At 36.9% G+C, this 21,923-nt stretch overlaps 2 protein-coding genes and 1 pseudogene across 2 annotated transcripts; 2 read left to right on the top strand and 1 right to left on the bottom strand.

The window, feature by feature from the left end:
- Positions 1-16,357: 16,357 nt before the first annotated feature.
- Positions 16,358-16,458, bottom strand: LOC145560886 (small nucleolar RNA R71; annotated as a pseudogene).
- A 1,279-nt stretch (positions 16,459-17,737) lies between these two features.
- On the top strand, positions 17,738-18,487 carry LOC145557436 (uncharacterized). The gene has a single exon (XM_081618620.1). It carries the CDS (start codon positions 17,738-17,740, stop codon positions 18,485-18,487), a length of 750 nt encoding a protein of 249 aa, XP_081474746.1.
- An 852-nt stretch (positions 18,488-19,339) lies between these two features.
- LOC145557435 (putative mitochondrial protein AtMg00860) lies at positions 19,340-20,171 on the top strand. Its single transcript, XM_081618618.1, has 2 exons — positions 19,340-19,712; positions 19,870-20,171. Exons 1-2 carry the CDS (start codon positions 19,340-19,342, stop codon positions 20,169-20,171), a joined length of 675 nt encoding a protein of 224 aa, XP_081474744.1.
- Positions 20,172-21,923: the final 1,752 nt, after the last annotated feature.

Genomic DNA, 21,923 nt, shown 5'->3' with positions numbered 1-21,923 from the left:
GGAATTAGTATTTGTAATCACGCTTAATAAGATAATTAATAATCTTGTCTAGGTTAATTTGATTATAATTCAAGTGATCGCAAATAATAGTTTTATTTGTGCATTAATATTCAACTAACAAAGATTAAACAGGTTTAGGGTAAACCTAATGATTGCATGTTAGTCAAAAAGGGCACATGAATACGAGAAGAATAAAGTAAAGGCCTATTTTTAAGGCAGGTTCAGTCTCTTTTAGATTGGATTTGTACCTTCATCCCCAAACATCAGTCATGGTTCCAGACCTATTGGAGTTAACGATCTCCTGGATCGTTAAGGGGTGTAACCTTCACCATGTGAACGGTTTACAAGTTCCTAAAACTTGTTAGTGACTCTTTTACTCTAGCTTCCTTCCCTTTGGACGCCACCATGCTAAAGTGTATGATCACAGTGGGGTTCAATTTTGGGGTAATGCTTGAAATATTCCCTACAAGTTCCAACCCAGATCCTAATGAGTCCCTTCAACACAGTGAGAAGGAGAGTGACCCTCCCTTCACACGCTACAGGGCGCAGCGAGGAACTAGAATCATGAAACCAGTTCGTCGGTGCTCTACTCCGTTTTTAAGGTTTTCCCGTGGAAAAATTGGGGCAAAACTTGCTGAGTACAGTTCGAGTGATGACGAAGAAGAGGAGGGTTTGAGCGCAGATCTAGTAGAAGGAGGCTTTTTATTCTATTATGGGTCCAGATCTGTCGGCTAAAGGTGGTCAAATTGATGTCGCTGTCGTTGTTTTAAAGGAGCGGCCTACAGAAGTGGTTGTTAAGGAGAACCCTTCTAAGGAGCTAGATCTGGTGGAGCATGGTGGGTTTGAGGAAGTCGTTGCATTGGTGGAGGTTACGGACTCCCCTGAAGTGCAAAATGAAGTTTTCCCTGAGTCCCTTAAGGCTTCCGCCACCGGTGGGTCCTCTAGTTGGAAGAAACGGGTCAGATTTGTGTTCAAGGAGGACTACAACAACTGGAATCCTGCTTACCTTGCCTATTTGAGGGCCAAATACCCTCATGACTTCCCTCCCATTAATTGATCTTGCAGCGTAACTATTGCTAAACCCAACTTGTTTATTATGATTAAATTTTGCTTTGATTAGTTTAAACTGATTTTGATTTGGTTATTGTAATACTCGAATATTTTATGATATTATACGTATAATATTTTATTGATAAATTGAGTTATTTTAATTGTTAAGTAACCTTCCTTATATACATAGTTTATTTTTGAAAAGTTTGAAACCTTATTTTATATCTAATAGAACTTTTGTTTACAAAACTATAAATACTTGTTAACCTAGCTTAATTATTATTCTTTCTTATGTATAATAGCCGTGATTTCCATCCTTTATTCCTAGCAAGCAAAGAAGATCTTGTTTTTTTAGCCAATATCAATTTCTCATCACTGATACACCATCGCATCATCACCAAACCCAATTTCCCAATGTAATTCTTTGATGATCAATCTCATACTTATATATATTCTCATTACTTTACAAACCCATTATGGTTTCTCATGTTTTGAGTGGATCGGAGAAGGTGTTGCTCTGGTTTTGCGTATAGTTATAATATTTGGGTGTCAATTCTAGAATGGTAATCACACAACCTTGATATATTTTTTTTATTTGTTTGATTATAAATTGTAAGTATTAATTGTATTCCATATTATTATGTGTAAGTTTTATAATTTGTGAATTATTTATGATCATGATTTATATGTATATGATTAGTGTGTGGTATTATATGATTTATTTGTCGCATTGATTGAGTATTTCTAGCGTTTTAATGTTGTTTCTATAGAGAGTATTATTTTATTGAGGTTTTTGGGTTGCTAATGCGGAGTATTATTTTTGGGTTGAAATTTGATTATATTTGGGTTATTAGTATTTTTTTTTAAGAGTTGAGACATTATGAATCGAATTGTCATGTTATTTGGGAACATGTGTCATTGTTGAGATTGTTTATGAATAATTATTTGATCGATGTATGAGATCAAAAAGGTTGAGATTATTATTTTATTCTTGGTTTGAGGCTCAGCGTTATATACCTTAGTTCTTGGCATGTTGGTAATGAGGTAATGATCATGAGATAAGAATGAGGTACAATCTTTATTATTTATTTTTCTATGGTTCCCTACAATGGGAATTGGCCCGTATGTGGTCTGGTTCAAGGTATTTTCTGGTTATTGAGAGTATTCAAGTTTTTATACTTGTTGGTTTATTTATTCGAATTACCCATGTCCAAGACTAGGTATAAAACAAAGATCATGGCACACTTATTGGTTATGAGTTAATTGAGTGAAGGATTGTATTATTATTCGATGTTGAGTTGATAAAGGTTATTTTTTCAAAGTACAATGTGTAATGTAGTTTCGAACTACATTGTTTAATTAAACTAGTAATGTTAATTATTATATTATCTTTTGTATTCTGATATGTGGTGATTACTCAGCTTTTGCTGACGTGTGTGTTACTTTGTTGTGCTATTTGTGTTTGCGGCCATGTCTTTTTCTTATGGTGGCCCTACGACGATCTATTTTGGAATTTGTCCTTAATGGCGAGCAGTTAAGATTTTCTAAACAGGTTAATGAAGTGATCGTAGCTAAAGGAGCTCAAGTGTTTCGATTAGTTTGTTATAACAAGTTTGTAAAGTTGTAAAAATAGCTCATCTAGATTTATTGAGTTGTATATTTTGAATTTTGTAAGCCTTAACACTCGACAGGTTGTTGAGTGTGACGGTGATACTTCCGATTTAGGTGTATGCTTCCGTAATTTTATTAAAGGTTGTTTATTTTTCCTTTAAATCTTGTTTATTATTAGTTAGTAAATCGGGGATGTTAAAATTATTATGTCGAGTTTGGTGTCCATCTATCATTCTTGTAAAGCATGCCAAATCATGAGTTCTTATAACTAGTTTCTGCTTGCTTATGCTGATTGATTTTGCTGGTTGGTTTTTTATGATGTTGTATGTGTTGGATTGGCTTTTTGTAGCCCGGTGAAATATGGTTGATGATTCATGGTTTATTATACTGATTGATTTTGGTGGTTGGTTGTTTGTGATGGATCATGCTGGATTATATTTTGTGTTTACTGTGCTGTTTGCTCGATGATCTGAGTCCCAAATGTAGCTTGTATTGTTGATGCATTGAGTCCCTCCCCATTCATGAATCAAAGTGTAATGGATATCCACATGATGAAGGGACTCATCTGACAACAGTCCCTTAACAAAGGATGACTCCAACAACTTCATACAGAGGTTGTTATTGAGGTGCCTTGTTTAGGGAGTATGTTATGATTAAGACAATCTCATATGATGGATATAGATCTCTTACTCATTGTCATAATTGAAAAACCATATGTGCAATTGTATTTTGTTCATTTCCAAAAGATTGAGACTTTACATAAGTTCTACTTCATTTACACTTTACTGTCATGACTGCCTTATTAATGTTCCTATCTTACTTAAAAAAAATACACATATGAGAGCATGCTATTTAGTATGATTATAGAGTGATTTTTAACGTTGAATGTATGAGGAATCAATGCTTTATTTCGTAATTCACTCTATTTTTATGCATTTTTGTGTATTACGTGCTTCACGGGGTTGTTATTGTTTTTTTATGACATTTTAGGTCCAATGAACGTACTACTGTAGGGAATATTTTCAAGCCTTTAAAATCCCACTAGCTTGAACCCCACTGTGATCATACACTAAAGTACGGTGGCGTCCAAAGGGAAGAAGATAGAGCAAAAGAGTCGCCAACAAGTTTTTTAGGAACTTGTAAACCGTTCACGAGGTGAAGGTTACACCCCTTAACGATCCAAGAGATCGTCAACTCCATAAGGTCATAAACCAAATAAGGGTTCGGGGATGATGGTACAAATCCAACCTAAAAGAGATTGAACCTGCCCTAATAATAGGCCTGTACTTTATTCTGATCGAACTCATGTGCGCTTTTTAATTAACATACAATCAATAGGATTAACCCTAAACCTGTTTATCTATGTTGGTTGAATTTAATGCACAAATAAACTATTATTGGCGATCACTTGAATTATAATCACATTAACCCTAACAAGATTATTAATTATCTTATTAAGCGTGATTACAAGTACCAAATTCCCTTTAAACATGCATAAAAGGCGTGATCAAGCAATAAATATAAATAATCAAGCAACACAATAAATAATCAATATCATGAATAATAATTATAATAATAATAATATCATCATAAATAAAATAATTATCATCAAAATAATAATAATAATAATAATAATAATAATAATAATAATAATAATAATAATAATAATAATAATAATAATAATAATAATAATAATAATAATAATAATAATAATAATAATAATAATAATAATAATAATAATAATAATAATAATAATAATATTCATAATCATAAATTATAACGATTATAATCATAATCATGTTCATGTTAATATTAAAGCATAATAATTGCAAGATCCTATGCATGATACTAACAAGATTAATAACAGACCCTAGCATGTCACTAAGCAATAAAAATCAAATCTTTAACCCTAACATGATACTAACAATCATAAATATTAGGAAGAACATAGGAAGCATCGTAGCAATCATATTTAACATTAAAATTACCCTAGACATGATACTAGAAATCATAATAACAATGTAAACATGATCATAACATCAATTAAAACCAATAAAGTACTTACTTTGATGCCTCGTACCTCTTTCTAATAACAAAATACACGCATTAGTAACTTCAAGGAAAATAATAATCAACAATTAAATTAAATAATTAAAAGAGAGATTTGGGACCAAACCCTCAGAAATTAAAACTTTCACGTCTAGGGCGAAGGCAACTTCGAATATGGCTAGGTGTTTCTAGATCTAATGAATGCGGAATTTTGTATGAGAAAAACCAAGTTTAGGAGGAGAGAGATGAGAGAGAGAGAGAATTAAAGAATGCTAATGAATGTATGATGAATCTTGATGAATGAAAACTGATTGTAGGTGAATGTAGATGTAGATGATAAATTAGTGAAAATTGGTGAATGAAAACGGAGTTTTTAATACGATATTTATAGAGAAAATCAGCCAAAAAAGATAAATTAACAAAACAGAGTCTGACGCTCAGGAAATAGAGCTGGTGCCAACCCTGGCTAGCTGGCGCCAGGCGCCAAGTTTGATTTCAACGCGTTTTCGAAAATCTGATAAGTTTACCGTACTGGAGGATAAAATAATATAATTTCTTCGAAAATGCTATTTGATTTTGATTAAAACTCTGAAAAGTCAACAAAAGTCAATTTATCAATGCTAATTGAATTAGGAATGAAAAGAACCTTCTAGAAGAATCTAGAAGACTAAAACCATTCCTAATTGCATTAGGAATGATAAATCATATAGGCCCTCCCCAAGATCATTGGGCCGCATATAAAGCTCAAACCGGGCCCAGTTTAGTAAATTGGCCATAACTTCCTCAATATTCATCGGAATTGGGCTTATAATATATCGTTGGAAAGGTCTTTGTAAGCCCCATCCAACTACACTACTATTGGACCCATATCATGGACCAACCAAACTATATTGGCTGTTTTCTTAAAATAAAGTTTTCAAAAACAGAGAGAAGACGAAAAGAAGATAAAAACTTTCTGCAACACTAGACTTTCCACACTTTCGCTTCATTCGATTATGATTCGACGTGAAAGGTAGTCATCACCGGTTTTGGTTTTGTGGAGACACAAATGGGTGTCTATAGAAGCCCCCACTTTGGCTGAGTTTGGAGAAACTCAAGTTTCGAAAACAAAAGTCAAAGTAGCGATAAGGACGGAGAATGATTCAGAACGTTCTGCGATCCTAAATCAATCTTGTAACGCCGATACCTGCAAACTAACGTTAGTTAAACAGATAAAAGTGTTAAGAAACGCGTATCTTGCACCGTCGAGCACACGTCTCTGAAAGTAACCGATTGTTTTGATGACCTCCTGGAAGCTAGAGAATGCCATCCCGCTTGAAAACCACTACGCCCGTAACTGCTTCCAATATAGAAGATTGCTTCGCCTGAAACGATCCTCCCCGCATTGATAATATTCCACGTCCAAGGGAACATCATCGAAGATTATTTCTCTTGAAACAATCCTCATCCGCATTGATAATATTCCACATCCTAGGGAACACCATCGAAGATTATTTCTCTTGAAATAATCCTCATCTGCATTGATAATATTCCACATCCTAGGGAATACCATCGAAGATTATTTCTCTTGAAACAATCTCCAGTTGTTTGTGACAACTTTCCGCAAGCTAGGGAATGCCAGCTTGCTCCTTTGACGTTCTAAACAAAGAGCTTCTTTTTCCCGCTGTGATAGTCTTCGAAAAGATCACTGCTTTTTAGTATTTTCTATGCCAGTACGTTGACGCTTTGCTGCTTGTGAACCAGTATGTCGGTGCTTTTGCTGTGATGACAATCCTCTTTTCTTTGGGAATAGTTGCCAACACAACTCTTGTATGATGTATGACAATCCGATTTAGGGAAAGTTGTCAATGCTTCGTAACAATCCATCATTGGAAATGTTGGCACGATGAAGCGACAATCCGTATCTCAGAAAATTCGCCAAAATCCAATTTTTGGAAAAGTTGCCGACGCTTCGTAACAATCTTTCATAAGAACTTTGCTATGATCGACAATCCACATCTTGGAATATAACTCTTGAAAGCAATCCATCTTGGAAATTTGCCAATGCTATGCGACAATCCTTTTGGGAAAATATTGCCACTATTGACAATCCGCGTCTTGGAACATTTGCAAAAAAGAGTCGACCGACAATCCACTTACTGAAATGAATGACAATCCACGTTGAGGAACTTTTGCCGATATTTATGATGAATAGAAACCTACAACAATCCTTTGTGAAATTTTGCTATAGGGAACTGGGTGTATGACAATCCAATTTCGGAAAACTTGCCAGCGATGACAATCCGAACTTGGAAAAAATTGCCAAACAACAAAGAAGGAGCACGACAATCCACGCTTGGAAACTTTGCCAGAGATGACAATCCAATCTTGGAAAAATTGTCGTTGAAGAAGATGCACGACAATCCATTTTTGGAAATATTGTCAGTTGGGGATGACAATCCAATTTTTGGAAAACTTCGTCGTTTCATAAGAATGTGCGACAATCCATATATGGAAATATTGTCGTTTAAGTGCGTGCTTTTGAACCGATTGTAATGAGCCAGTGTTTTAGGCGCTTAAGCTAAGTGAGACGATCTTTTGTCAGGTCAATCACTTACTACGATTGTAATTGAGCCGACTACTAATCATGTCAAATTGCTTATAGGGGCTAACTGGTGTACCAAGGAACCCGAAATTGCTGCATGAGGTTGAAATCACCTTTTTGAGAGGCTTCGAGCTCTGTCGTTGCTGAGACATCTCTGGCACCAAGAATTGGAGTAGGGTCTTCCCTGTTCTGCTGCACCTGTATTTATTTTTGACTATATAATTTTTCCAATTTCTTTAATTATCTTAGGGTTGACCTAAGGCTTAATGTTGCTTGACTCATCGACTTGACACGACTCAAGGTATAAAATTGACTCGATATGTTTGACTGACTCGAGGTTGACTCGACTCGAAGTGTAATGACATATGTGTTAGACTCAAGTCAAAGTGATATGACACGACATGACTCAATTTGTACATGACTCGTGTGTGCATTGTAATGTGATCGTGCGACTCGAAAATGCAAAAAACAAAAATTTTCCGTCAATTTTGTGGAGGGTACCGACTTTCTCCCGAAAAAGAAAGACGCAAAAAAGAATCGAAAGTTTTGAAGATGCATGTTGAATGAGCTTAGTCAAATGTTGTTTGATACTATCTCTCAAGGTTCAAGGATTAATTCATCCTAGGCTATCTCAACTGTTGACTCCATGATGAAAGTATTTGGGTAACTTAGGCACGGAGGCTAAGCACTTCATACTTCGTGATGCAATGACAATTATGAGTGATTTTGACGAAGCATGCTTCAGCGTTATGTTAAGATTTCATGACAAAGGGTTCCTAAGGGAAGTATATTTGGTCATGTATCTGTGCGGTGTGTGAAAGTGATACTAAAGTTAGGCCGCAAGAGCTAAGTGTGTGGAAAAATATATTATTGAAAAGAGTCAAATGGTGGTGACTCTTAGGCTAGGTAAGCTAATGATGTAGGGATCAAGCCCCCAAGTCTAGCTCTAAATGAAAAGGGATGAGCATAGGAAATTACTTGATATGATCATGGTGTGAGTGTGTGAATGTGAATATGAATGTATGTTTATTACGGCCACACCTCGATGTGAGATTGCCTACGTATCCGTTAGGAATCAGGCCGAACGTAGCTCTAGACAAACCTCGCACAAGAGTGTATACCTCAAAAAGGTCTTTTTAAGGGTTGTAACGTGGTTAGGCTAAAGGTTTGAAGAAGAAGGGGATAAAGGCTCAAGACCCTAGATAAGCCCCCAAGGTGTGCAACCTCGCTTTTGAATCTTTATATTTTTATGCTTGAGTTTCTACTCTTTTTTAGCTCTCTTTGCTTTAGCATTTATTTTATTTTTATAAGTGTGAGCAATCTCGATCATGCGGTCTATCACTCACTTGGCATTCATGTTTTTCAGGCACGGTACCAAGCACTCGATAAGAGACGCAATCTGAGACGTGTTCTTATCGAAGATATTTTCATATGAAAGACATTGGAACACTTGCCCTTTTGTACACTTTTATTTATTTTTTATTTATTTTTTACTTATTTTTTTTGCTATTTTAATCTTTTGAATTCACTCAAGCCTTTGATATTGCATAAGTTCACACCATCCCATCCCAAGGTTAGGTAGATGTAGGTTGAAAAAGAAGGGTCTATCGTTAGACGAGGCTCAAAGTGGTTTATGAAGAAAGGATTGCATATTCGAAAGGTGAAAGGAGATATGATGTGGTTACAAGGGTTGCCTTAAATCATTGGTATACCTTGTGTTTAATTCGTCATTTTTTTTTTTTTTTTTTTTTACAATATAATGAAATGATCATATATAAGGAAATAAATGCTCATTTTTATTAGAAGAAAAGGAAAAAAGACTACAAAATTAATCTAAGGAAAGGAAAAGGTGTCTATGTTAGACTTATTGAGGAAAGGAAAAAAAATGAAAAAGAAATAGAAAAAAGAGGTCACGAAATCTTGTCGTTGAAGCTCGCCTCTTGTCTTGTATCATTCGCTTCATCATCACCCAGTCTTCTCGCTAGCTAGAGGAAATGGGATCTTATTTGCCTCTATGAGATCTTGAATGAGATTTTGAAACTTGTAGCATTCATCAGTAGTATGACCTTTTCCTCGATGGTACTTGCAATAGGAGTTTGGATTCCATCTCGAAGATCGATTTTCTGGTGTTGGGTCCTCGGTAGGGCCAATAGGTTTGATTAATCCTCGATCATAGAGACGATCGAAAGCAGCATCGTAGGTCATTCTAATGGATGTGAACTCTCGCCTAGGTTTTCTTTTAGATCCTTGATTGTCTATGGCTAAGACATCATTATGGTCAAAGGTACTAACACTATTACTAGAGTGGGCGTTTTCGGAAGAAGAAGGATTGTCGCTCTTCTTTCCTTTCCAGCCATCGTGGTTGCTATTGTTAGTACCTTTTTGCTTTGCGAGATCATCATCAATTTCAATTCCGATGTCATAAACGGCTTTGAAAGTATTCAAGTTGTTTTGATATTTTAAGTGCTTTGAATACTTTTCTTGGAGATTCTTGATAAACATCCTCACAGACTCCTTTTCGGTGGGGACCTCAATCATCTTGGCGGAAGTTTCCCTCCATTTATTAAAGAAAGAAGTGAAACCTTCATTCTCTTTTTGTCTTAGCATCTCAAGTTGTCTATGATCGGTTTCAACTTGAATATTGCACTTGTACCTATCAATGAAAGCGTTTACTATCGATTCCCAGGTAGAGGTTTTCTCCTTGTCAAGGGAGAAGAACCATTGTTGGCAAACAGTTTCAAGAGATAGTGGGAATAGAGAGGGGAAAACCTTCTTATCGATACCCTTAATGTTCATTATAGTTTCGAAAGCTCTTAGATGGAAGTAAGGGTTATCTGTTGCCTTGAATTTAGGGATGTCATTGGCGTTGAACTTATGAGGAAGAAGTTCCTTGTCCAGCGAGACCCCTTGTGAACTCATGCCCTGATTTATAGTCACTAGATAGCTTGCTTAGACTCTCTTGCATGAGGTTCATCTGTTGTTGCTTCACGGGATCATCAACTCTAAGTGCGAGTAGCTTCAGCATCTCAGTCACGTTAGTCAATTGACTCCTAAGTTCATTAACTTCCTCTTGAGTTGCCATTATCTTCTTAGCCTTCCTCTTTTGACGAATTGGTTTATCAAAAAGTAAGACTTGAACAAAGGTGTTGTCCTTGATTAATCGCCCTTCTCTCCTCGACCAAGTACTGTGGAAAAGGAATTTGGGGATATTCATTGTTAATTATTTGACTCAAACTTTATTCAACATGCGATGGATGGAGGAAGTGAAGAGAGATTGGAATAGAATGTGAAAAAAGAAAAAGATGATGGAGGTGGAGGGATATGAAGAATTAGGAATAGAATGTACCCCCCAACTCAAATGACGGAAAAAGAACCGACTCATGCATGAACCTAAGACATGGTCATGGTGATGTGTACTCAAAGTGTGTGCCAAGACTAGTGAGTGTAGATGGTGCGTTAAGACTCGTGTCATGACCATGTGGCTAGACTATGTGACTAAGACTCGATTAATGACTCGACAAGGTGTTATTGACAGCGAAAACTAACCAAATTAATTAGCAAATTGGTTAATTAGACCCTAGGTAATGACTCGACCAATAATCCGAACTATCGGCCAAGCGACAGGACTGGCGCCACACTGTGGAGCTTGGCGCCAGAAAACATAGCTGTCGTCAGGCTCCATAGTGTGGCGCTACAGCTTAGATCTTGGCGCCAATAGTGGAGCGTCGGTTTGGGACTGTTTTCGGTGTTATTAGTCAACTGGGGTATGCCTAAAGTCGTACTAGGTCAATTCCGATTAAAAAAAAAATTAGACTTTATTGACTCAAATTAAATAATTAATTAATTAATTAATTAGGCAAAGTTCTTTAAGTTATTAATTTATTTAATCTCAACACAAGTCAACAAACGGTCAAGAGAAACATAGAATATATATGCACAACAAATAATGCACAATTAGTCAAGTAGGCACAATATGATGCAATGCGTTCGCAACCTAACCATGGCTCTAGTTCTCTAAAGTTCGGGATATGGTTTAGTCAAAGAGGGTCCATGGTTAATTGTCCGGATGCACCGCGCGGAAGTCTAACCGTGAAGGGTTGGCGCGAGTGGATGGGACACCGCGAGTTTTAGAAAAAAAAAACTCGCTTCCATGGTTTGGTGAATTCAACATCTCGGATGTACCCTTTGTTGCACGGAGCGTTCAATCGGGTAGATGGAGCATGAATTCCCAGAGGGTTATGTCCATATGTAGAACACATATGGGTTTCAGAAAAGTGAGAAAAAATTCAATCAGGAAGTAGGATCGAGCAAACAATACGAAAAACTGGTCGAAATTAGAAAGCATATTTCTGGCTCGGTATTGGGGGAAATTGGCGCCAACAATCAGAGACTGGCGCCAGATTTTAACTGTAGCGCCTGGCGCCAATATTGGCGTCTGGCGCTACAACTAAAACACTGGCGCCAAGCTCTGGCCTCTGACGCTACTTCCCACATGCCTCAGCAGCTTTCTGTGCTCGATAAAATCTTCCAGTTTCGCGCGGTGTTATTTCAGTCCTAGTTGTGAAAGACATTCCTCAAATTTCCTACGTGTAAAATCCTATGTTTTTAACTCATTACGGATGGTCTTTCCAATGAGATCTTTTGTATGCATATGACAATAATGTTAATCAAAATTAGGCACATGAAATACTTAGAACTTTTCGAGTCTCATCCACTCATTCTAAATCATTGCCGAAACAAATTCAGGAATTAAAATAGAAATCCTCCCCAGCGGAGTCGCCAAAAACTGTAGGGAATATTTTCAAGCCTTTAAAATCTCACTAGCTTGAACCCCACTGTGATCATACACTAAAGTACGGTGGCGTCCAAAAGGGAAGAAGATAGAGCAAAAGAATCGTCAACAAGTTTTTTAGGAACTTGTAAACCGTTAACGAGGTGAAGGTTACACCCCTTAACGATCCAAGAGATCGTCAACTCCATAAGGTCGTGAACCAAATAACGGTTCGGGGATGATGGTACAAATCCAACCTAAAAGAGATTGAACCTGCCCTAATAATAGGCCTCTACTTTATTCTGATCGTACTCATGTGCGCTTTTTAATTAACATACAATCAATAGGATTAACCCTAAACCTGTTTATCTATGTTGGTTGAATTTAATGCACAAATAAACTATTATTGGCGATCACTTGAATTATAATCACATTAACCCTAACAAGATTATTAATTATCTTATTAAGCGTGATTACAAGTACCAAATTCCCTTTAAACATGCATAAAAGGCGTGATCAAGCAATAAATATAAATAATCAAGCAACACAATAAATAATCAATATCATGAATAATAATTATAATAATAATAATACCATCATAAATAAAATAATTATCATCAAAATAATAATAATAATAATATTCATAATCATAAATTATAACGATTATAATCATAATCATGTTCGTGTTAATATTAAAGCATAATAATTGCAAGAACCTAGGCATGATACTAACAAGATTAATAACATACCCTAGCATGTCACTAAGCAATAAAAATCAAATCTTTAACCCTAACATGATACTAACAATCATAAATATTAGGAAGAACATAGGAAGCATCGTAGCAATCATATTTAACGTTAAACTTACCCTAGACATGATACTAGGAATCATAATAACAATGTAAACGTGATCATAACATCAATTAAAACCAATAAAATACTTACTTTGATGCCTCGTACCTCTTTCTAATAACAAAATACACGCATTAGTAACTTCAAGGAAAATAATAATCAGCAATTAAATTAAATAATTAAAAGAGAGATTTGGGACCAAACCCTCAGAAATTAAACCTTTCACGTCTAGGGCGAAGGCAACTTCGAATATGGCTAGGTGTTTCTAGATCTAATGAATGCGGAATTTTGTATGAGAAAAACCAAGTTTAGGAGGAGAGAGATGAGAGAGAGAGAATTAAAGAATGCTAATGAATGTATGATGAATCTTGATGAATGAAAACTGATTGTAGGTGAATGTAGATGTAGATGATGAATTGGTGAAAATTGGTGAATGAAAACGAAGTTTTTAATACAATATTTATAGAGAAAATCAGCCAAAAAAGATAAATTAACAAAACAGAGTCTGACGCTCAGGAAACAGAGCTGGCGCCAACCCTGGCTAGCTGGCGCCAGGCACCAGCACTAGCGCCAGGCGCCAAGCCTGGTTCCAGGCGCCAAGGCCTGGGGTTGGACGCCAAGCTTTATTTCAACGCGTTTTCGAAAATCTGATAAGTTTACCGTACTAGAGGATAAAATAATATAATTTCTTCGAAAATGCTATTTGATTTTGATTAAAACTCTGAAAAGTCAACAAAAGTCAATTTATCAATGCTAATTTAATTAGGAATGAAAAGAACCTTCTAGAAGAATCTAGAAGACTAAAACCATTCCTAATTGCATTAGGAATGATAAATCATATTAGGCCCTCCCCAAGATCATTGGGCCGCATATAAAGCTCAAACCGGGCCCAATTTAGTAAATTGGCCATAACTTCCTCAATATTCATCGGAATTGGGCTTATAATATATCGTTGTAAAGGTCTTTGTAAGCCCCATCCAACTACCTTACTATTGGAGCCATATCATGGACCAACCAAACTGGATTGGCTGTTTTCTTAAAATAAAGTTTTCAAAAACAGAGAGAAGACGAAAAGAAGATAAAAACTTTCCGCAACACTAGACTTTCCACACTTTCGCTTCATTCGATTATGATTCGACGTGAAAGGTACTCATCACCGGGTTTGGTTTTGGGGAGACACAAATGGGTGTCTACAACTACGAAGCACCTCGGGAAGTATGCAAGGAATTTTGAGCAATGAGGAAATTGAGTGAAGCAAATCGAAGAAGAAAGAAGCAAGATCAAAGAAAGAAAAGAAATCAAGGCCAAGAAGATCTTGCACGACCGTGCTAACTCTTGCACGACTGTGAAGGGGTGTTCTAGAATGTAGAAGTCTTCTGCCCAGGTCTGCACGGCAGTGCAACATCAAGCACGCCTGTGCAGAACCTTAGGCACGATCGTGCTTAACCCTGCATGCACGTGCAAGTTGCACGGCTCAAGACAGTAGAATCTGTTTCTACTATCTAGCTCTGCACGACCGTGCACAGTGCTGTACGCCCGTGCAGAACTGCAATTGAACCCGATTCTTGTTTTCTCTGTCTTTTTATTTGGGGTTCTTATAAATACCACCCTTGAACTCATTTGTACGGATCTTCTTCTCTCTTAACTTCCTTAGGTTTATTTTCTTAATTAGTGCATAGTTTTCCCATCCCTTAGTTTAGTTTCTCAAAAACTCAATCATTTGTAACAATTAATCAAATTTGAAGCTTGCTAAGTAATCTCTTTCCTCTATCTCTTGCTCTTAATCTTCAGTTTTTAATTACTTTGAGTTGATAATTTCTCCCTAAATCTTGCTTATTTGTTATTGCATGTTTAATCCATTCTTGTTCAATCTTTCTCCTAGCTTATTTTCATTTATGAAAACCCTATATTTAATTTTTAGAGTAATTTCCACCATGTTTAGTGAGTAGTCTCTTAGTTAGGGATTAGGTGACAACCCAACCAAGCCATGGTTGATTGACTTGTATTTATTCATGTTATACCTTGGATTGATAGTTGTTTGTACTTGAATTGATTGTTGCATGTGTATTTTGATGGTCACTTTATGCTCATGTGTTCATCCCTCTACTCACATTGAAAGATGGGGTTTTGGAGTGAGTCCTTTCTTGTGCAATTAGATTATGCCTCTTTAATGATTATAGATGCTTTGTTTCAATAGATAGGATGCTTTAGTGTGGTAATTAGGTGAGAAATCCCAATTATTTGTGCTTCATGCTAGTTCGGAACGATCGAGATACAAACTTGAGCTAGAAACCCACTTCCTATCCTTGATACTTAATCCTTGTTATTTTGGTGCTTAATCTAGGAAATGCTTATGTTGTAACTTTGAAAGAAGACAATGTTAAGTTCCTATATTCTATCTTCCATGTGTGCTCATGATTTATTCTTGTTTTTGATTCCTTGGTTTGGTTGGTGTTGAATCCCGTTTCCCCTAGCGCTCCTTTAATTTACATAGAAGTTAACTAATCAAAACCCAATTTGTGACCGAATTAATTAGCTTACAACCGTTTCATACTCTTGGTGTTCTTTACCCTTTCCCTGTGGATACGATCCTCTACTCACCCTAGACTTGTCTTAGGTTGGTTTAGGTAGAAATATTGTTTGGTTTAGGGTGATTATCCATCGACTGAGTATTCGTCTACCAAAATGGCGCCGTTGCCGGGGAATGGCGTTAAGCATTGAGTTACTTGTGAAATATGTGAGACTAGTTCTTATATTGCTTTATTTTTCTTTGTTTTCTTTGACTAAACTACAAATCTCCCATCCAGTCTTTTTTTTTTTAATGCCCAAACGCAGCTATAGGACACTTCCTCTTGTGTCGTTAAACCTTGAGCTTGAAAACGTGGTAAGGGCAATCAAAGAGAAAAGAGGGCGATAACTAGTGGTGCTACTTCAAGTGAGCCACAAGTGGTGGTTAAGTCCGATCATTCTAGTTCTAGTGAATCTAGTGGAGACACCACTCCATTAGAATCACCAAGGATAAGATCTCCAACTTCTCCACCTCTTCACCAATTCAAAATGGCTCAACCTAACAAAAATTGGACAGAGTTTGGTGTCCCTCCACCATATCAAGAAGCAAGTGGGATTGTTATTCCCACCACCGAGGAAAATAACTTTAAGATAAGGTCCGCCCTTATCACCTTGATCGAGGGTCACCAATTTTCTGGGGAAAAGCATGAGGATCCCATTGCACATCATAAGCAATTCACACGGTATTGTAGCACCGTGAAGGCAAATGGGTGACTCCAGAGTACATTCTTCTAACCCTGTTCAAATTTTCTCTTTCGGGGAGTGCAAGTGATTGGCTTGATAAGTTGACCCTGAACTCATTGACAACTTGGAACAAGGTAACTTCGGCATTCCTTGGGAGGTTCATACCTCTTGGGAGAATGGTGGATTTAAGGTCCAAAATTTCAAATTTCCAACAAGAACCCGATGAATCTCTCTATGATGCTTGGGAGAGGTTCAAGAGTTACCAAAAACAATGCCCACATCATGGCATGGAAGTTTGGATCTTATTACATAGGTTATATAGGGGTCTCTTGATGGCGGATCGCATACTATTTGATGGAGCATCGGGTGGTCCACTCATGAACAAGCCACCATTGGAAGCACTCAAAATCATTGAAGAGGTGGTGCAAAATTACACCGATTGGAGTCACAATGAGAGAAGCACTACTAAAAAAGGAGGAAGGTATAAGGTTAGTGCTATCAATATGCTTAGATCAAAATTAGATGCTTTGTCCTCTAATTTGATCAAATGCAGTCTTCTCCTCCTCCTATCTCCTTTTTCCATAACTCACATGCATCTAATTCTTTAAATGATAATGTGTCTATGCAATTGATGTCTTGAGAAGTGTGTGGTAGTGAAGACCATACGTCTTCTGAGTGTCCATTGTTGAATGAGCAAAGTTCCCCTTCCCCTTCTATGGAACAAGTAAATAATCTGCATGCCAACCCTAGGTATGACCCCTACTCCAACACCTATAACGAGGTATGGAAACATTACCCAGTTTTGGTTGGAGAAATGGCCAAACCTAAGGGAAATGCAGTGGTCAAGGTCAAGGTCAAGCTAATGGTGGTGGTAATTATGTGTCTAATAATTAACGAAATTATAGAAATGACAATAGGTATCAACAAAAAGGCCAATACTCTTCCACTCACAACCCACCCGATTTTAATGGAGGTGTAAGACCAACCCTAGATCCTATTCCTAAACCACCACTCCAAATTCAAGCCCCCCCTCCTCCTAAGTCTAACTTAGAAAGCATGATGGAGCAATTCTTCAACACCCAAACTAAAAAGACAAATGACTTAGAGAAAAGCTTCAAACAAATGCAAACCTAGAATGAAATGTTGGAAAATCAAATGGCCCAAATAGCTAGTGCACTTAAAGGCAAGTTTAGTACCTCATTGCCTAGTTAAGGTCTAGATCCTAGAGAGCAAGCCAATGCCATTGTAACTAGAAGTAGGAAAAGCTTGGGGGAAGTCTAAGGGAAAGGAATGCAATATGACTTAGAAGGTGAGAAGTCAAAAGAAAAAGTGATTGAAATGAGTGATTCCCATGGAGAGATCAGAGTGGAAAAAGAAAAAGAAGAAGAGAAAAACAAAGAAAAAGAAGTTGAAAAAGAAAAAAAAAAGAGTGAAATCCCGCTTCAGGTGGCAAATCTTCATTTTCCTAGAAGGTTTGCCGGGTCTAGACTTGATGATCAATTTGCTAAATTCTTAGAAGTCTTGAGAAATTTTATGTTAACATTCCATTCACCGATGCTTTAAAACAAATGTCAACTTATGATAAATTTCTTAAGGACATTTTGAGTAATAAAAAAGAAGTTGACTTTGTGGAAACAATTAACATGCTGGAAAATTGTAGTGCAATTATTCAAAATAAGTTTCCCACTAAGCTTGAATATCCTGGTAGTTTTTCTATTCCATGTGTTATTGGTGAAATGGTAATTGATCGTGCTTTGTGTGATCTAGGTGCTAGCATAAGCTTGATGCCCCTCTCTATGTGCAAAAGACTTAGCCTAGGAGAGTTAAAGCCCACTTACATTTCCCTTCAATTAGCCGATCGTTCGGTTAAGATGCCTTTGGGAAAATTAGAGGATGCCCCCCATAGGGTGGGCGAACTTTACATTCCGGTGGACTTTATTGTGCTTGATATGGACGAGGACTTGAATGTCCCCATAATTCTAGGTAGGCCTTTCTTAGCCACGGCGGGGGCTATTATTGATGTGAAACATGAAAAATTGTCTTTATTTGTTGGAAAAGAGAAAGTAGAATTAAAATTGAACCAAGTTATGAAATGTCCATCCAACATGGATGCTTGTATGCGAATTGATGTTGTTAAAATTGTTATTAATGAATCCATACAATGGCATTTTTATAATACTAATGATTCTCTTGAGTGTGAACTTGAAAGCAAAGATAGGTCTTGCAATGAAGACATGGAGATGGAGCCAACTGAGGAGAATCTTGACTCCATCTCCATGGACAAGGAAGAAGCAAACCTTGTGATTGGAGAAAAATAAGTAAAGAAAGAACTCATGAACGACAATGGTAAGGAATGTCCAAGTGTAGAGCTAAAACCTCTACCATCCAACTTGAGGTATGAGTTTCTTGATCCATCTTCTAATTTTTCGGTCATTGTCAATGCATCTTTGGATGAGGATCAAACCTCTAAATTATTGAATGTTTTGAGGATGCATCGCAAAGCCTTGGGCTACAAAATTGATGATTTACAAGGTATAAGCCCAACGCTTTGCATGCATTGAATTTCATTGGAGGATGATGTTAAACCATCAATTGAAAGACAAAGAAAGCTTAATCCTCCAATGCTTGAAGTGGTCAAGAAGGAAGTTCTTAAACTACTTGTCACCGGTATCATTTATACTATTTCCAATAGTAGGTGGGTGACACCGGTGCAAGTAGTCCCTAAAAAGGGGGGATGATGGTTATTAAAAATAAAAAGTGAGCTCATCCCTATTAGAACCATTACCGGTTGGAGGATGTGTATAGGCTATCGTAGACTAAACACATCCACCAAGAAAGATCACTTTTCATTACCTTTGATTGATCAAATGTTGGAAAGGCTAGCAGCTCACAAGTATATATTTTTGTTATCTTGATGGTTATTTCGGGTTCTTTCAAATCCCAATTCACCCGGATGATCAAGAGAAAACAACATTTACTTGTCCATATGGCACCTATGCTTCATGTAGGATGTCATTTAGTTTATGCAATGCCCCGCTACTTTCCAATGATGTATGATGGAATTTTTTGCGGATATGATTGAAAAAGAAATGGAGGTTTTTATGAATGACTTCTCGGTAGGGGGATGTTCTTTTGATGATTGTTTAACTAATCTCACACGATGTTTAAAAATGTTTGAAGAGGCCGACCTTGTCCTCAATTGGGATAAATGTCATTTTATGGTCCAAGAATGCATTGTTCTTGGCCATAAGATCTCTCATGAGGGGATTGAGGTTGATAGGGCTAAGGTGGATGTAATAGAGAAGCTCCCACCCCCTAAAAATGTGAAAGGGGTGAGATCTTTCTTGGGGCATGCCGGTTTCTATCGCCATTTCATCAAGGACTTCTATAAAATAGTCAAACCTCTTACTACACTTCTTCAAAAGGAGAGTGATTTTGTATTTGATAATGCTTGTCTAGATGCATTTTGTAGGTTGAAGAATGCATTGATCTCGGTACCAATACTGCAAGCTCCGGATTGGAGCCTCCCCTTTGAATTAATGTGTATGTGATGCAAGTGACACAGCGGTTGGTGTCGTGCTAGGGCAAAATAAATAAAAGAGGGTGCGCGTGGTGATGCTAGCAAAACATGAATGATGCACAAAAGAACTTCACCACAACTGTTCCTACCTTTTGGGTTTAAAGACCATTGTCTGTACAGACCATTCGGCAATCAAGTATCTCATTTACAAAAATCATTCAAATCCTAGATTGATGAGATGGGTGCTTGCTTTGCAAGATTTTTATATAGAGGTGAAAGACAAGAAGGGGACGAAAAATTCGGTAGCGGATCATTTTTCAAGGTTGGAGATCCGAGATGAAGATGTTGATAAACTCTCGGTTAATAATGAGCTAAAAGATGATGTTTTGTATGCTATCCAAGCAAATTCATTGCCTTGGTATGCCGATATAGTGAATTACTTGTCTTGTGAGGCAATTTCGCCGGATTTTACCCCTCAATAATGAAGAAAGTTGAAGCATGAATCAAAGAGGTACATATGAGGTGATCCCATTTTGTACAAGATAAGGGTAGATGATCTTCTTAGAAGATGTGTTCCCGATGATGAAATACAAGATGTGATCCGTATGTGCCACTCATCACAATGTAGTGGTCATATGGGAGCAAACAAAATGGCGGCAAAAAGTGTTGCAATGTTTATTATTTAGGTCTACTCTTTTCAAGGATTCATGGGTCTTTGTGAAGACTTGTGACAAATGCCAAAGAACCGGGAACATTTCAAAGAGGAATGAGATGCCTTAAAATCCGATCTTGGAATTGGAGGTGTTTGATGTTTAGGGGATTGACTTCATGGGTCTTTTTCCTTCATCCTACGGTAATCTCTACATTCTTGTAGCGGTGGACTATGTGTCCAAATGGGTGGAAGCTCTTGCATCACCAAAGAATGACTCAAAGGTGGTGATGAAGATGTTTAAAAAGATCATATTCCCAAGATTTGGCGTCCCACGGGCTGTGATGTAGCACCCCAATAATTTTCTCTTTAAACTTGTGAGTACCCTGAACAATATCCAAGAAATTACTAACGTGCTTTCGCCACGTGTTCAAACGTTAAGGCTAAATAAGAAATTAGCAGCGGTAAAACTAAATCAGTTATAAATAATTAAGTTTCAAAACCAACGAACAAAACCAAATTAAGTCTTACAACTTGGAACCATTAAGGCCCTCATTCAAAACCCAATAAAAGTAGTAAATAAATAAAACCAGATTTTAAATAAATTCCAACTTATGAAAAGAAATAAATTGCGAACAATAACCAACTCTCCACTCAAAATCCCACCACCTTGATGCAAGTCCAAACTATGTAAACACCTGTGATAAGTCGGCTCCCCAATATTACAAATGTAAAAATTGGATTGTCACAGGGTCATTGAAAGGCGAAAGCCATGACCAAATAAAGACACTCAAAAGCACGTAATCAGCAAAACTGAGTACATACAAGCATAATCAATCATGACATACAATTTAAATGACATAAAATTTAATTAACGACCCAAACACTACGTACTAAGACACCTCTATTTAATGACAATTTATTAATTTCATTATAATCATTGGATTAAGAACAGACAAGTTTGTCCATCCCATGCTCCATTTGGAACATCAATAAAAGAAAAACCCCATGCCTCCTTTCGGAAACATCAATCAAACATCCAACGACCACGGGCGCGACTCTGTGATCGTAACTAGTATGAGATCTCATCTAACTCCTAGTTTTTGAAAATTATTTGAAATAAGAGACTCGTATATTAGACGGCCTCTAGAAAAGTGCACGGCTAATACCTCGTGTACCCCAACCCCTGATTATCATTACTCCAGATGTGCACAAATCTAGCGTTTTATTGCTCATCCATCTTGCACTTTACGTGATTTACAAGTTTAGAATTGGTGATGACTCATATGCAAAACAATATAATCAATCAAATATCACATTATTCTAAGAAATCTAAATTTTCAATTCAATTCTTGATTTATTAGTGGCAAATAATATTTAGTATTGAATCCTATACTACCTCGGTGTATAAACACCTTAAGTGCATATGGGACTTCAAATCCTGAACCTCGTCTTGAAAGACTTTAATAAACTCCCTCTACTCAAATCATAATTAATTCATGAAAGAGTATTAAAAATTAACCTCATGGAACCATTATCAAAACTAATTCCACTTATAGACAACCAAGAATCCAAAACCTTTAAC

This window comes from Chenopodium album, chromosome 9, assembly GCF_948465745.1.
Source record: "Chenopodium album chromosome 9, dcCheAlbu1.1, whole genome shotgun sequence".
NCBI classification, from domain to species: Eukaryota; Viridiplantae; Streptophyta; class Magnoliopsida; order Caryophyllales; family Amaranthaceae; genus Chenopodium; species Chenopodium album.
Note: the sequence above shows the minus strand (reverse complement) of the source record. Positions and strands in the feature narration are given on the sequence as shown.

Bases quoted from the DNA above. Each gene is read 5' to 3' on its own strand.
- LOC145557436 (XM_081618620.1), top strand. From the start codon at position 17,738: ATGTCAACTTATGATAAATTTCTTAAGGACATTTTGAGTAATAAAAAA.
- LOC145557435 (XM_081618618.1), top strand. From the start codon at position 19,340: ATGTTTGAAGAGGCCGACCTTGTCCTCAATTGGGATAAATGTCATTTT. The intron at 19,713-19,869 runs GTATGTGATGCA...TTGTCTGTACAG, and splicing joins CCTCCCCTTTGAATTAATGT to ACCATTCGGCAATCAAGTAT.